The 17,419-nt window shown below is 42.2% G+C and overlaps 1 protein-coding gene across 1 annotated transcript in view; it reads left to right on the forward strand.

Annotated features, from left to right (window-relative positions):
* LOC122553572 (5'-3' exonuclease PLD3-like) overlaps nt 1-17,419 on the forward strand; it is an 80,423-nt gene that overhangs the window by 51,509 nt on the left and 11,495 nt on the right. The window contains exons 7-10 of the mRNA XM_043697587.2: nt 4,726-4,926; nt 7,158-7,297; nt 7,384-7,546; nt 7,958-8,054. Of these exons, the coding sequence (XP_043553522.2) occupies nt 4,726-4,926; nt 7,158-7,297; nt 7,384-7,546; nt 7,958-8,054 (601 nt within the window). The remainder of the gene's footprint in view (nt 1-4,725; nt 4,927-7,157; nt 7,298-7,383; nt 7,547-7,957; nt 8,055-17,419) is intronic.

Here is a 17,419-nt window from a genome sequence, read left to right on the forward strand (position 1 = left end):
AGCATCTGCAGACCTCACTTTCTCCTATCACTTAGAACAGCACGGATTAATCAAGAATAGTCAGCATGGATTTGCTATAGGGAGTTTATGGCTGACCAATGTGAATTTTTTGTGGAAATAATATTGATAAGAGTAGCGCAGCTGAAGGAGGTCCACTTGATTTTAGTGAGGCTTTTAACAAAGTCCTGTCAGTGACTGGTTAAAGGAATAAAAGCACATGGGATTCAGGGAATGTAGCAAGCTGGACTCAAATTTGGCTCAGAGGAATTGTCAGTGATTGTTTTTGCGTCTGGAAGGCTGTTTTTAGTGGATAAAGTGAGGTCTGCAATGCTGGAGATCAGAGCTGAAAATGTGTTGCTGGAACAGCGCAGCAGGTCAGGCAGCATCCAGGGAACAGGAGAATCGACGTTTCGGGCATAAGCCATTCCTGAACACATTTTCAGCTCTGTTTCTATTGGATAGCTTGTTATGATGGGATGAGGAAGGATAATCGGCTCAGTCTTTGTAACTTTCTCTCTGGGTTGTGACAAATATTTTCATCTCTTCTTATCACACAGTTGTCACACTTCATTACTAGCTTGCTGTAAAATGGAAGAATCAATTTATAAAGTTTTGTTGAGTGAAAGCAAGAGGCATTTTATCATCTACTAACCCTGAGAAGAGATAATAAAATGAAATATCACACACACAGGCAAGCACACAGGTAATAGGTCTTTTTTTTAGAAAAGTTCATTGTATAGTATAAGCGGGGAGAATCAAAGTTAAACATTTTATAGAAGGGCTTAGAGTTCTTGAGGTATTAGATTAATCTGAGACCACGGTTGTTTAATGGCTGACTTGTATCCTCAGCAGTAGCAGAATCTGTAGATATTTTTGATTCTTTGATGAATTGTTGTGTTTTCATCGTGTGCTGTTTTAAGCTGATGAGAGAAATGGCAGGTAGAGAGAGGGTCTTTTAGTTCTTGCTCACAAATCCAGTTTTCCTTGTCTCTACTCTGCTGCTCAAAAACATAATTTGAAATATAGTTCAGTGTGTTTTCCAAAATCTAGCTCATTCTCCAAGCTGGTTATCTGGCAGGTAACCTTTCATCTCCCATTGTGTCAAATTCTCATACAAGTGTGATTTAAAACAGGAGATGCTTTTTTTCAAAAAATCACTGACCTAATTGCCTGATTGTGGTGTCTTTAGATATAAATTGTCATTCCAGTGCATAAAACTTCATTTATTCCATATAGATCTCACAAAGTATGTTGTAAGCAGTGGTCATGTGACAATTACAACCATTTGATGTTCATATTTTTTCCATCTTTAAAAACCATTTATTCCTCGAATGGTCTCAGGTTTAACAATTAGATCATTGAAGTTATAATTCGTTATTTATTCCTATAGTAAGAAACTGTGGACAGCAGGAAGGTATCATTGGACTGATCAGGTGGGCAGAAAGTGGCAAATGGAAATCAGGCCAGAAAGTGTGAGGTAAATGCATTTGGAGAGATTAACAAGGCAAAGGGACATAGAACTAATAGGAAAATATTAAGAGGCATAGATGAAGTGAGGGACCCTGGAGTGAATATTGATAGGTAATATTGAAGGTAACATGTTTGGTTGATAAGGTGGTTAAGAAGACATAAGGAATAATTTCCTTTATTAGTATAGGCACAGAAACATTGAAATATAGAAAATAAGAAGAGAAGTAGGCGACTCGGCCAATTGTGTCTGCTCTGGTTCCTGCCTTCTCCCCATATCCTTTGGTCCCTTCAGCCCTAACAACTGCAGAGGAACCTCGATCATCCGAAGGACACAGGCAGGGAATATTTCATTTGGTTAATGGAATTTCGGATAATTGAATACCAGATAACATAATTCAGGACCTTGCGATCTTGCCGGATAATCCAATATTCAGATAATCGAATGCCGGATAATCGAGGTTTCTCTGTAAATCAAACTCCTTCTTTTGGCCTCAAACACTTTGTGCAGCAAATAATTCCACAGGCTTACTACTCACTGGGTGAAGAAATCTCTCCTCAACTCAATCCTAAATGGTCGATACTGTACCATTAAACAGTGACCTCTGGTTTTGGACTCACCAGGCATTGTGTTTACTCTGTAGGATTCTCAATGAGAATCTCCCTCTTTCTTCTAAACTCTTGTGAATATAGTCCCAACCAAAGCAGTCTCTCTTCAGATGTCAGCCCTGCCATTCCCAGGAATCATTCTGGTAAACCTTCACTGCATTTCCTTCCTCAGAACATCCTTCCTCAGATATGGAGACCAAAATTGCACACAATACTTTACATGGCTTTTTTGAAATTGTACAAGTCATTATTTAGACCACAACTTGAGCACTGATAACAGTCCTGTCATTTCATTACAGAAAAGTTGTAATTGTAACCAAAGAGGCTACAGAATGTTGCCAGGCCTGGAAAAAACACAGTCATGGGGAATGATCAGATAGTAAGGGACATTGGAGTGAATATTGATAGGGAATATTGAAGGTAACATGTTTGTAGCAGATAGGCTGTGGCTGTACCCCTGCCCGAAAGGGCAGTAGAGGCATAAGCCCTCGATTCATTTAAAAGGTGTCTGTATCCACACCTTAAGTGGCATAACTTTACAGTGCTACAGAGTAAAAGCTGGAAAGTGGGATTCGACTGGGTGGCTCATTTTACAGCTGGTGCAAACACTATGGCTACTGGTCTCGCTCTGTGCTCTTTCAGGCAGTGAATTCCTGATCTCAGATCATCCTCTGGGAGAAAGAAAAACTCCTCATCTCCCCTCTAACCATTCCACTAATCACTTTAAACCTACATATTTAGCCACTGACCATTCTGTTTAGGTAAATTGGCCCTTCCATCCATTCTATTTAGACCCTTCTCAATTTTGTACATCTCAATTAAATGTCTCCTCAGCTCAGCCTCCTCTGTTTCAAGGCAAATAGCTCCAGCCTGTCCAATCTTTCCTCACTGCTTCATTTTTACAGTTTTGACAACATCCTCAAATCTTCTCTGTAGCCTCTCCAGTACAATTAGATCCTTTCTGTCATGAAGTGACCAGAACTGCACACTGCACTCAAATTCTGGCCTAACTAATGATTGCTGTACTGTAAATCCTTTCTGATAATATCAGAGATTATTCTACCTTTATCATAATTTCCACTAACTGTCATTCTGGATAACATTGTTAGGACTATTTCCTTGGGCAGTGACAAAGTTGTATCAGTTTAGCAGCAATTTGCTGATCTATCAATCAGTCAATTCAATTGCCTCACTCTATTTGGTCAGGTTTAAATGTTATATCAAAGGTGTAACATTATGAAGAAAATAAGATTATAATTCTTATTTTAGTACCCATATTTTAGAAAGGAGCCGACTGTAAGATTATTTTGATACTGTGGTCTCTGGTATAAACAGATTGACATTTTTACAGGAGCTCAAATTCAAGTGTCTTGCAATGATTTTATTGATTTCTTAACAATCAAATCCTGAACTCAGTTTGCAAAAAGAAAACTCGTGAGTGATTCAGTTGCAGACACGGAGGTGGATGTGCTTTGCAAATAGCTCCTGACAGTGGGTCAATGCCCTGATGTCACTCGGGATCATTACTATTTTCACTGGGTGGAAGATAGGAATTCAATTACTTGCAATTAACTGTCCTTAAGCTCCTTGAACAGCTCATTTCTGGGCAGAGCGAGAAGGTAATGTTCAAAGCACAGATTGGTGAACGTGAACTGGCATATCTGTAAGGTGCAATTAAATTTTCTTGCCAGCGAGCATTATTATGTCAGAGAGAGTGCCGTAGCTTTCTGTGAGCTGTTTGGCCACTTGGCTGCACCATCAGGCTGCCAACCCTCTAAACTCATGCCTCCTCTATTCTGCAAACCAATCTCATGACCAGTCAGAACCATCGACAGCTTTTGAGGTTCGTACTTAAGAGTTGGTTCTGCCACCATTAAATGGGTGTTGAGCTTGCCTCCAAACCATTGGATAATCTGGTATTGAAGAAAACATCACATCAGCAAAACAGAAACAGCACAATATTTGGGACCTGGCTCTAAACCCCATGTGCATGTGCATGCAAACTGTATTTATGTCCTTGAAAATGACCACCTTTAACACTGTTGGACCCTCACACTGCCTGAGAATTAAATGTAACTATGGAAAAAAATATTGAGTTGAATGGGATCATGAATGGTGGTGCTGTCAAAATGCAATAAATACAGGTTAAATCATTTAGTCATACCAATTTTAAACAGACAGAAATAATTAATTATGTTACAGCATAAAATCATATTTCCTGAGATCAGTAATTGGTTTATTTAGTCACCTTTCATTGTGGCAGTTACTAAGAAAGATTATTTTTGTTAACTAATACATTAGCATTGCCTAACAATATAAGAGATCCAATTCTGCATCAACTATGCCAGCAGCAATTCAACATGATGGTTAAAACTTTAAAGAAAATCTTAAATTGTTTAAATCTGATCGTGCATCAGTTGATATGAATCAGGCAGATGTAAAAAGGTCTTACGCTAATTCTGTATGCTCGAGTAAAAACAGATCATAAGTATCATACTGCGAAAAGTAAACATGAGAATAGATTTGAATCAGTTATGAATGTGGTCTGGTAATGTAACTGCAATATTAGTCAATCTAATTATATGGGTTATTTGTCTCTTATTATATTATCAGACATAGTCACAGATCATTTACTGTAATTTCTTACAGGTGAAAGAACTGGGTGCTGTGGTTTACAATTGCAGTTGCCTTGCCAATGATTTCTCCAAAATCTTTGAAGCTTACTGGAGTCTCGCACTGCCAAATGCCACTATCCCTTCACCATGGCCAGCTTTTTATTCAACAAATTTTAACAAAGACACACCTCTTGACGTGAAACTGAATGGAACTGCTGCAAAAATGTACTTTTCAGTAAGTTGATGCAAATATTAAGTTTTCAAATAAATAAATAAATACTGTTTACACACAATACAAACTGGAACATCCATGAAAATGATCTTTATCTATATACTGCACTCCAAAACATTCAAAGATATATTTACCAACTGCTGAGGCATGCTGGGGACTGGTCATCAAATTTCACTTGGCAACCTTTATAATTACTGCATGAAATGTATGCTTCTTCCTTTTAAACAGAGTAGTTTGTAGTTTGCGTAGCTCAAGTTTGTTTGTCAGCTGATCAGCAGATTTCATATGGACCATGTAAATTCTGTAGTGGAGATACCTGTACAAGAGTTTGTTACAAGATTAATCATTGCTTCTCTGCTGTTACATTAGCCTGCTCCACCTCTTCCAGAGATGAAAGTTGAATACTTAGGGAAAAGAATCTATATTTAACAGATATTACTGTGAAACACCATTAGAAGAAAAGCTAAAATAATAAATTTGCATAGTATTTTGTTGCACGGTAATCACATTAGTGAGAGTGTGAAAAAGAGAAGGAAAAGAAATAATTGCCACAAGCTCTGATATTTCCCAGCCTGCTAGACTTCATGTTGGCTTATGGCCACATTCTCAACATAACAGGCTGTTTCTTATAAGGGATTTGATCTGAATGAGTCCTCTTCTGTTTACATTCGCTGGTGCTAAAAGGAGCTTTTTTTCTGCAAATGGATGAGTCAAATCGATATGTTCTTCTCCTTCAAGTAGTACTCGCAATTATTCAAGGAGTGAAGCATCATAATTTATCCCTAACTTTACCTCAGTTGGAACAAGGATTGAACTCTGCACTCTCACCATTATTCTGAACCAAGTGCTAGCCATTTAGCCAACTGAGTTCACCATGTGCTCCTTCCCCCTATTCCTGTTAGCATGTTAGGAGTTAGGACAGACTCAGGCTGTTGAGAAACAAGTGGCCATTCTGTGTCATTACAAATGTGTAATAAATGAAGCTTGCTTTGTGGAATCTCCTTTCTAAATTGGCAAGGCAAAACTGGTTCAGCTTTACATTATGTTAATAAAGAATATCTTGCCATGATGCAGACATGCTTCTAAAGCGAGAGCAGAGCAAAGGTTGCTTTCAGAGGGCTGTGCATACAGTTTCAGTCAAATTGTCTGAAAAAAATAATTTGGGGGCTTGATGCTTTTATTCTGGATTCAGGGCAGTGCTGTCTAGCCTTATCTTGGCTCTGTATGTCTGAGTGTTGAAAGCCATTAGTTCTGTCAGCTGCTACCTGTCAAGGAAACTGGATATTTTCTCTCACATGACACTTGCCTTGGAACCAAAGGAAAAACCCTCAGATAAAGAAATAGAGTGAGATTGGGAAATTATATTGGGAGGAGGCCATTGTGGAGTATAAACATTGGTAGAAGCCAATAAGATGGGTTGAATGGTGTGTTTTATATCACGTAATTTACATGACTTCATGTCTATTACAGACATCTCCTGAAAAGGTAATGCTGCACTCAACTCTCCCCAGTCTGAACCCTCCCAACCTTAATCAGTCACAAACTCATGTTGAAGAAATACACTTAAGCTCTGACTGCAAATGATTCTGGTCTGCCCCATTATTTGGGGAGTTTCTTTGCTTTATCACTCCGTCCTTACCGTTTTTTATCATCCAATTCCTCCATCTGTGCCATCCTCTTTCCTTCTCCACAAACCTTCCTATTCCTGACTCCACATTGTCAAACATTCCCTTTTTACCCCTCCCACCTTTGTTCCCATTGGTCCCATTCCTTCTCCTTTACACCTGTCTTTTCTCCCTCTTCCCTTTCTCCCTCTTCCCTTTCTCATTCCCCAACCCTTCACCCCCACTTCTTGCTCCCTTTTCCCACTCTTTATTCTCTTGTCCTCTTTCACTTTCTTTCTCATCCTTCCGTGCTCCCTTCCTCCTTCATGTCTCCTCCCTGCTCTCTTCCCAATAAGTTTGGAGCAGTATGGAGGAGCCTTTCTAGGTATGTGAGTAATTCTGTATTATGAGTGATCCAACACTTTTTAATGTCTCTCAGTTACATCAGTTCCTTGAAAAAACTGCATTTAAAACAGAATCAGGGATAATATAGGGAGTGTAGTATATATGGATACTCTCTAATCAAAAACCATTACATTATACTGAGACCATGATATTAAGCCATTTAATAGTCATTCACTGTATTGGAATTGGATGGAGAAATGCAACTGAAATTGTTATTCTTTCTAGAGTTCACCTCCCAAGTTATGCCCAAAAGGCCGGACTACTGATCTTGATGCTATTCTCAGTGGTATCAATGCTGCGAAGAAGTTTCTATATATTTCTGTCATGGAATATTTTCCAACATCGCGTTTCCTACAACATGTACTGTAAGTAAAGTAGTTTACCAATGCTCAATATTTATTTGTAAACCTAAAAAAATGTACATGACATTAAATCTCACTTTGTGATCTAGATATTGGCCACATATTGATGACTCGTTGAGAAAAGCAGCTATTGAACGTCATGTTCGTGTTCAACTGTTGGTTGGTTACTGGAAACATACAGATAAATCCATGCTGGCTTATCTTCAATCACTGCAAGTTCTAAGAAACATCAGGAAGGTCCATTTTGATGTGGTGAATAATGCTTTATTTTTTACTAACAGGGTTAATAATTACTGAAAGCTTAATCATTTTCAGCTAATGTTTTAATAAAGGCCAAATTATCTGTGGGGATAAACACGAATTTAAACTATTAACTCATTCCCTGAAGTAAATTAAGTTGGAAACTGACACTGATGAAAGTATTGAGAAAATTCTAATAAAGAATTTACTTACTTTAACTTTGTTCAAAAATATATTTCATTCCAACTCTTAGGTTTTCCAAAATTTCTTACAAATACATATTTATTTTTCAGGGGTTTCTTTTAATTGTGCAAAGCTTTGTTTTATTTATTTATTTGTGAGTTTATTTATTTTGTGCAGGAAGTGCATTTTCAAAATAAATAATGAATTGATTTCTTACATAATTCACAAATTATTTTTCAGAAACTATTCATTGTTCCTGTGGGAAAATTTAGCAATATTCCTTATGCAAGAGTGTGTCACACCAAATACTTTGTGACGGAAAATATTGCCTATATAGGTAAGGGCATTATCTTTCATTCAATGCTTCTATGTCCTAAAAAATTAAAGAAATGAAGAAGAAACAAGCAAGGTAGAAAGATAGGAACCTTAGTTGAGTACTTGGATTTCCAAAATGCACTTCATGAGATACCGCACCAAAGTTTACTGTATAAGAGTTCATGGTATATGAGACAACATTGATTGGCAAAGAAGAAACAGAGAGTAGGATTAAATAAGTCTTCCTTTCACGGTGGCATATTGTAACCAGAGGAACACCACAGGGATCAATGCTGGGCCCTCAACTATTTACAAACTATATTAATGATTTTGATGATAGGAATGAAATTACTGTAGCTATATTTGCTGATAAGCAGCAAGCTGGGTAGGGAATTAAGTTGTCAAGATGAGGCAGAAAATTTTCAAAGAATAGAATAGCCTTTATTGCCACGTGCACTTGAATGAGTGCAGTGAAAGGTTTGTAATATCACCTCTTGGTGCTATCTTAAGCATAGGGTACCTATGTACAGATACTTTAAGTGTTATTACAGAATTGAAATAGTAAAAAAATGATTAGCATGGGAATACAAGTTTAAAAATTTCAGAATGATAATCAAAAGCGTCTTTAAGGTACTTAAGTTACAGTTCATTTCCACTGAGTGTGTGCCCACCGGACTTCAGAACATGAGGCCTCGCTGCCTCCATGCACTGGCCTCTGTCCTGGACTCACCTCCAGGACTTGTACCCCTGGCCTGTACTCTGCTCCCGGCTCCAGGCCCTGGGCTCCTGGTTCTGGGCTCTGGCTGCGACTCAATTCCAGAACTCAGCCCACGCTCGGTCTGCTCCTGCTCCAAGCTCTGGCCATAATTCACTTCTGGGACTCAGCCCATGTTATATATGGTTAAGAGACATAATTTTAATTGAGTTTAGCAATGTTTTGCCAGAAGGCATATAACGTGTGTAAGTATGATCTTTCCCCTCCGGCCATACTATTAAAAACACCATTTATAAATGTCACAAATGACAGTGACAGTGGCAAACTATCTTTCCTTATCCATTTCAAATGGACTGCACTTGACCAGTTCCAATCTTACCAATCTAATAGATGCCAAAGACTTATCTCACACTGCCTTCACTTCCCAAACCGCGTTGTTATATCCGGTCTCCCCTGAGAATCTACACAAAATGCCCCCACCTCCAATTTCTGTTTTTGTTTGCAGACTCCTCCAACCTGATAATGCTGTGGGATAGCTACATCCTCCATTATGGCCTCTTGAAAATCCCTGATTTTAATTTTGCCCAAGCCTTTAATAGCCTGGACATCAGGCCTTGAAATTCCTTCTTCAAACCTTTCTCCCTTGATAAGTTAGACTTTAAGATCCCTTAAACCCAATCTCTTTGACCAAGAGTTTTTCATTTACCTGAGTATCCCTTTAGTTGAGTCAATGTACAATTTTGTTTGATAGTTCTCCTGCAAAGCACATTAGAACATTTTATTGACTTAATGGCGCTATATAAATATTAGCTGTTGGTAGCATGTACCCATTTTTCTGTGACATTCTTTGGAATAGTCTGAAGAATGTGAGTTGGCCAAATCAATCTGATGTCATTTTGATTATTTTTCTTTTTTTCTTCTTTTCTAATACTTGCAACTTGTTTTATCTTGGCAAGATATTTCAGATCATTGGGTTGAATATCACCTGAATTGGCTGTGTCAAAGACTCCCGCCCACCTTCCGAGATTCCATCAAGACTCCCGCCCACCTTCCGAGGACCCCTTCACCTGCCTCCAACACACCCTATCCAACTGGACACCCCATACCAGTCTGTTAACCGTCCTCGACCTCTTTATTGCCAACTACTGCTGGGATATTGACCACCTCAACCTGTCCCCCCCCCCCCCCCCACTCCAACCTCTCACCTTCACAACGCACAGTCCTCCACTCCCTCCGCTCCAATTGCAACTTCACCATCAAACAAGCGGGTAAGGAGTGTGCAGTGGTAGTTTGGCGCGCTGACGTCTACACCGCAGAAGCCAGGCACTAACTTGAAGACACCTCCTCTTACTGCTCCCTTGACCACAACCTCACTTCCCATTACCACACCATCATCTCTCAAACCGTACACAACCTCATCATCTCGGGGGATCTCCCACCCACAGCTTCCAACCTCATAGTTCGGGAACACCGCACCGCCCGGTTCTATCTCCTTCCGAAGATCCACAAGCCTGACTATCCCGGCCGACCTATCGTCTCAGCCTACTCCTACCCCACCGAGTTCACCTCCACATACCTCAATACAATACTATCCTATCCTTCCCCCCCACCACCACACCCCATGCCGGTCCAGGAACTCCCCACATACATTCGGGACACCACCAATGCACTCTACCTCATCCAAGACCTCCGTTTCCCTGGCCCCCAATGCCTCATCTTCACCATGGACATCCAGTCCCTATACACCTACATCTGCCATGACCAGGGCCTCCAAGCCCTCCATTTCTTCCTCTCCCGATGTCCCCACCAGTACCCTTCCACTGACATCCTTACTTGTTTGGCTGAACTGGTCCTCACCCTCAATAATTTCTCCTTTGAATCTTCCCACTTCCTCCCGATGAAAGGAGTAGCCATGGGCCCCAGCTATGCCTGTCTCTTTGCTGGCTATGTAGAACAGTCCATCTTTCACAGTTACACCCACACCATGTCCCCCTTTTCCTCCGCTACATTGGTAACTGCATCGGCGTAACCTTGTGCTCCCACGAGGAGGGTGAACAGTTCATCAACTTCATCAACACATTCCACCCCGATCTTAAATTCACCTGGACCATCTCAGTTACCTCCCTCCCCTTTCTGGATCTCTCCACCTCCATCAATAGTGACCAACACAACACTGGCATCTTCTACAAACCCACTGATTCCACACCTACCTGGATTACACCTCCCCCTACCTTGCCTCCTGTAAAAATGCTATCCCGTATTCCCAATTCCTCTGCCACATCTGTTCCCAGGAGGACCAGTTCCACCACAGAACACACCAGATGGCCCCTTCTTTAAAGACCACAATTTCCCCTCGCACGTGGTTGATGATCCCCTCCAGCGCATCTCATCTTCTTCCCACACCTCTATCCTCCAACCACAACAAGGACAGAACACTCCTGGTCCTCACCTTCCACCCCACCAACCTCCGTGTACATCGTATCATCCTCCGCCATGTCCACCACCTACAAACGGACCCCACCACCAGAGATATATTTCCCACCCCACTCCTATCCACTTTCCATAAAGACCGTTCCCTCCACAACTGCCTCGTCAGGTCCGCGTCCCTTAACAACCCACCCTCCCTTCCCGGAACCTTCCTCTGTCACCACAGGAATTGCAAAACCTGCGCCCACACCTCCCCCCTCACCTCTGTCCAAGGCCCCAAAGGAGCCTTCCACATCCATCAGAGATTTACCTGTACTTCCACACATATTATTTACTGTATCCGTTGTCTCCTCTACATTGGGGATACAGGACGCCTTCTCGCAGAGCGCTTCTGAGAATGTCTCTGGGTCACCTGCACCAACCAACCCCACTGCCCCATGGCCGAACACTTCAACCAAGGACTTGTAGGTCCAAGGCCGCCTCCATCACCACTCCCTAACCACCCGACGCCTGGAGGAAGAACACCTCATCTTCTGCCTCGGGACCCTCCAACCCCATGTGGATTTCACCAGTTTGCTCATTTCCCCTCCCCTCACCTTATCCTAGTTCCAACCTTCCAACTCAGCACCACCTCATGACCGATCCTACCTGTCAATCTTCCTTCCCACCTATCCGTTCCACCCTCCCCTCCGACCTGTCATCTTTACCCCCACCTCCATTCATTTATTGCACTCTCAGCTACTTTCTCCCCTTCACCACCCCCTCCCACTTATCTCTCCATTCCCAAAGTTCCCAGCCTCATTCCTGATGAAGGGCTTTTGCTTGAAACGTCAATTTTCCTGCTTCTCGGATGCTGCCTGACTTGCTGTGCTTTTCCAGCACCACACTCTCGACTGTGTCAACTTTAGTACATTTCAGGGACAGTTTCTCTCCACATGCCAAAGTGAAGTTTCTAGTATTATTGTCCTAAACTGATCTGATTACCTGCGCACCAAGTCTCTATGGTGCCCCACCTCTAATACCTACCCTTTTTTTCCAGAGGTGGAAGTACTCCCTGCAGCTGGGATTCCTGGTGCTAGCACTTAATTTAAAATGCAGCTGTGCATGGATCAAGCTCTGCCAGTCCAGAGTTGCCCTGCCCTGTTTGTTCGTCTGAAGACCTACCTAGAGATAGAGGGCAGAGGCAAGGTGGCACCTGTCCAGACTCTAACCTGAGAGGACCTGGACTCTAGTAGTACTCTGAGTGCCAGCCATCTGAGATATTTCTTCCTCCACTCACCACAGAGATATGCAGGGTGGCATAGTGGCTCAGTCATTAGCACTGCTGCCTGATAGTACCAGGGACCTGGGTTCAATTCCAGCCTCAGGCAACTGTGTGGAGTTTGCACATTCTCGCGTGTCTGTGTGAGTTTTGCTCTGGTTTCCTCCCACAATCCAAAGATGTGCAGGTTAGGTGAATTGGCCATGCTACATTGCCCATAGTGTTCAGGGATGTGTAGGTTAGGTGCATTAGTCAGGGGTAAAATATAGGATAATAGGGTAGGGGAATGGGTCCGGGTGGGTTACTCTTTGGAGGATTGGTGTTGACTTGTTCAGCCAAAGGGCCTGTCTCCACATCATAGGGATTCTATGATCCAAGGCAGTGATGTCTCACCAGCAAGTGTCCTGACTCTAATCTAACTGAAAAGGGGGAAAGCACAGCAATAGACAATGATTCTTACAAAGTGATAGAGGTCTTTGCACCACCTCATGAACAGTCACAGTCCTGTCCCGCTAAGGCAAAGATCATCTTCCTGTAAGAGCTGAGGAGACAAATGTCATATAACCCACTACTCGTCTTCACTCTTCCTGCTCTGTTCTGGGCTGTTTGCTTCTAGATTTAGACAAATGGAGAGACTGAGAGAGAAGGCCTGCTGTTCAGCTGTTAGTTTGATACAGGTGGTAGAATAGAGGTGTCCCAAGTGAGTAAGTGGACAACACAGAGGGTTCATGGTGAGGGAATCTTGTGGACGCTAGTAAGTGAGGGAAGATGGTGTAGGCAACAGTGAGAGTGGTAGAGCATGAGTGTGTGCGGGAGAAGAGATAGAGTAGGTGTGAGGCAGCAAAGAGAGGATGGTTACATCTACTCTGGTGGAGAAGAGAAGGTCATTAGCTTTCCTCCAATGTTGCTGGGTATCCTTCAAGACGGCTGAGATGGCACTGACCTGGGTGGCAACCTCAGACCAGGCTGTTAGGATCTCGTTTTGTGCACTCCTCTGCAGGTCCTGAGGGAAGAGAATGTTCTCTCCTCTGTAAAACCCCATCCATCAAGACCTCCAAATCTCTGTCTGCAAAGCAGGGTGAAAATGTGCCCAGTCCATGGTAATTGCCATGAACTATGCAGGGCAGCTCTGGTCTGACAGTGCTTCACTTTGGTACATGGATTGAAGCTGGGGATCCCTGGATATCCTGTAATATCCTGGCAGTTGAAAGTATCTCCAGCTACAGTGAGTTGGAGAAACAGGCTAGCACACTGAATGAGAGGAGCACCATAGGTGAGGTAGGTAGTTACTGAAGCAAGTTTACAGTGATAGCATGAGAAAGCCCGTGGCCCTCATGGAGAGAAACCCTTCATGAAACCCAATCAAATACATGCTTTGCCAAAATATGGGAAGATTCAACCCACAGTCTTTAATACCTGTGCTTCGTGGAATCGAGAGCAGAATATTACGATCCGCATCATTGGGTTTGTGGGTGGAATGGAGCACATGAAATTCTAAGATGAACTTTTCTCTGGTCCATGACGTGTCCTTAATTTATGGGGGGCATGCAATGCCTATGGTCTCCAGTTGAGGTCATTAATGGCGTACTCAAAGCCATCTAGGGGCCGCTTTTGCCCAACCCTAGTTTTAAGGCTGGTGGGAGGAGGTCAGGGAAAGGGTGTAGCAAGAAAGGCACACCCAGTATGTCACACTTCAGTCCTCAGGTGGTAAAATGGGGGAGACTCACTCATATCTTTTCCACATCACACCCCTCTCCCCACATCTTCCCATCCCCCCAGTGTTTCCTATCCTCAGGCATCTCCATCAAGACCCCCAACTAAGGTTGCTTCCCCACCTCCCAGGGCCACCAAGCCCGTTGTTGTTGTGAAAGCACCCAGCACCTATCTCTGGCCAGGTTGTGGAACTTGCATTCTTGGGGCCTTGTGTCATACCATCAGTGGTCACCAGATTGGTCAACAGCTTTCTGCGGCAGGATTTCATTCTGAGTGAGGGGCAGAAGTATCAGGTCCAGTCAGTCAGAACTCCTCAGAGTGCTAAGTGGCAGTAGAGGAGCTGCGGTTGGCAGTGTTTTAACCTGACTCTCCTAGTGGCAAGGTGAGAATTTCCAACACCCATTCATATGTGCCCCAATGTTTTTTTTTATAGATATTTTTATTAGAAATTTAACATTTTTACAAGTTTACAAAAATAAACAAAACTCTCAAATATAAACATTGATATACAATTAAATCAAATATACAATAGCCAAAATTTAACAAAAGAAAAAAAATACCGAAAAAGAAAAAAAAACAAAACTCAACTATCTACTAATCTAACCTACAACTAACCAGAGTGTATATTTAAGTCTCTTACATGCTCGGAATGTGTTAACATCAGATGTAATAAAACCCGTATTTGTGCGGGATTCCTCTCCTAAGGGGCCCCGGACCAGCCAGGTTTGTAATCTCAATTAAATAAAAGCCCTTGTTAGGATAGCCGAAATATCTGTATTTATGTAATTCAAGAAGGGCTGCCATATTTTATAAAATAATTCGGTCTTTCGGTGCACCATATTTTTAAGGAAGTCAAGGGGAATACATTCCATAATTAATCTGTGCCAATTTGAAAGTACAGGGGGGCCCTCAGCCGCCCAGTTCACCAAAATATTTTTCCTTGCACCGAAAGAAAGAATAGAAAATAGTCTCTTCCCGTACATGTCCAGGGAGGGAAAGTTCGAAAAGCCCAAAAGGAGAGATACAGGGTCCACTTTAATTTCCGTTCCTAAAATTTCTGTCAGTGTACTTGCTACTTTAGTCCAATATCTACGGATCTTATGACAGGTCCATAGGCAATGTACAAGAGTGCCCACCTCTATTTTGCATTTGGAACACATTGGAGATGTTCCTGCCTTAAATTTTGCCAGTCGAACCGGTGCTATATGGGCCCTATGAAGTATCTTCAGCTGGATAGCCTGGGTTCTGTTACAGATAGTAATTCTTCTAGCGTTTTCCCAAATATCATTCCACGTTTCTATAGAGATTTCTAGTCCCAAATCCTGATCCCATGTTTTAAGCAGATTATCCATATCTCCTGATACTTCATCATGTAGTAAATGATAAATAGTACGTGCCCCAATGTTAAAGTTGCTGTTGTTAGTACAGAACTGCAACTTTATTGCTCAAATTTGTCTAATGTCATCTCCATGATCATCTTATTGTTCATATAGAGTCATAGAGTCATAGAAATGTACAGCATGGAAACAAACCCTTCGGTCCAACCCGTCCATGCCGACCAAATATCCCAACCCAATCTATGCCCACCTGCCAGCACCCGGCCCATATCCCTCCAAACCCTTCCTATTCACATACCCATCCAAATGCCTCTTAAATGTTGCAATTGTACCAGCCTCCACCACTTCCTCTGGCAGCTCATTGCATACACGTACCACCCTCTGTGTGAAACCTTTGCCCCTTAGGTCTCTTTTATATCTTTCCCCTCTATAAGGTCACCCCTCAGCCTCCGGCATTCCAGAGAAAACAGCCTCAGCCTCTCCCTATAGCTCAAATCCTCCAACCCTGGCAACATGCTTGTAAATCTTTTCTGAACCCTTTCAAGTTTCACATCTTTTCAATAGGAAGGAGACCAGAATTGCACGCAATATTACAACAGTGGCCTAACCAATGTCCTGTACAGCCGCAACTTGACCTCCCAACTCCTGTACTCAATACCCTGAACAATAAAGGAAAGCATACCAAACGCCTTCTTCACTATCCTATCTACCTGCGACTTCACTTTCAAGGAGCTATGAACCTGCACTCCAAGGTCTCTTTGTTCAGCAACACTCCCTAGGACCTTACCATTAAGTGTATAAGTACTGCTAAGATTTGCTTTCCCAATATACAGCACCTCGCATTTATCTTAATTAAACTCCATCTGCCACTTCTCAGTCCATTGGCCCATCTGGTCAAGATCCTGTTGTAATCTGAGGTAACCCTCTTTGCTGTCCACTACACTTCCAATTTTGGTGTCATCTGCAAACTTACTAACTGTACCTCTTATGCTCACATCCAAATCATTTATGTAAATGACAAAAAGTAGAGGACCCAGCACCGATCCTTGTGGCACTCCACTGGTCACAGACTTCCAGTCTGAAAAACAACCCTCTACCACCACCCTCTGTCTTCTACCTTTGACCCAGTTCTGTATCCAAATGGCTAGTTCTGCCTGTATTCTGTGAGATCTAACCTTGCTAATCAGTCTCCCATTGGGAACCTTGTCGAACGCCTTACTGAAGTCCATATAGATCACATCTACCGCTCTGCCCTCATCAATCCTCTTTGTTACTTCTTCAAAAAACTCAATCAAGTTTGTGAAACATGATTTCCCACTCACAAAGCCACATTGACTATCTCTAATCAGTCCTTGTCTTTCCAAATACATGTACATCCTGTCTCTCAGAATTCTCTCCAACAACTTGCCCATCAACAATGTCAGGCTCACTGGTCTATAATTCCCTGGCTTGTCCTTATCATCCTTTTTAAACAATGGCACCACGTTAGCCAACCTCCAGTCTTCCAGCACCTCACCTGTGACTATCGATGATACAAATATCTCAGCAAGAGGCCCAGCAATCACTCCCCTAGATTCCCACAGAGTTCTAGGGTACACCTCATCAGGTCCTGGAGATTTATCCACTTTTATGCATTTCAAGACATCCAGCACTTCTTCCTCTGTAATATGGACATTTTGCAAGGTGTCACCATCTGTTTCCCTACAGTCTATATCTACCATATCCTTTTCCACAGTAAATACTGATGCATAATACTCGTTTAGTGTCTCCCCATTTTCTGCAGCTCCACACAAAGGCAGCCTTGTTTCGCTTTTGTCCTTAATGTATTTGTATAAACCCTTTGGATTCTCCTCAATTGTATTTGCCAAAGCTATCTCATGTCCACTTTTTGCCCTCCTGATTTCCCTCTTAAGTATACTCCTACTTCCTTTATA

This window comes from Chiloscyllium plagiosum, unplaced genomic scaffold, assembly GCF_037043375.1.
Source record: "Chiloscyllium plagiosum isolate Xiang-an unplaced genomic scaffold, Cpla_swu_hap1 HiC_scaffold_8, whole genome shotgun sequence".
Classification (NCBI taxonomy): domain Eukaryota; kingdom Metazoa; phylum Chordata; class Chondrichthyes; order Orectolobiformes; family Hemiscylliidae; genus Chiloscyllium; species Chiloscyllium plagiosum.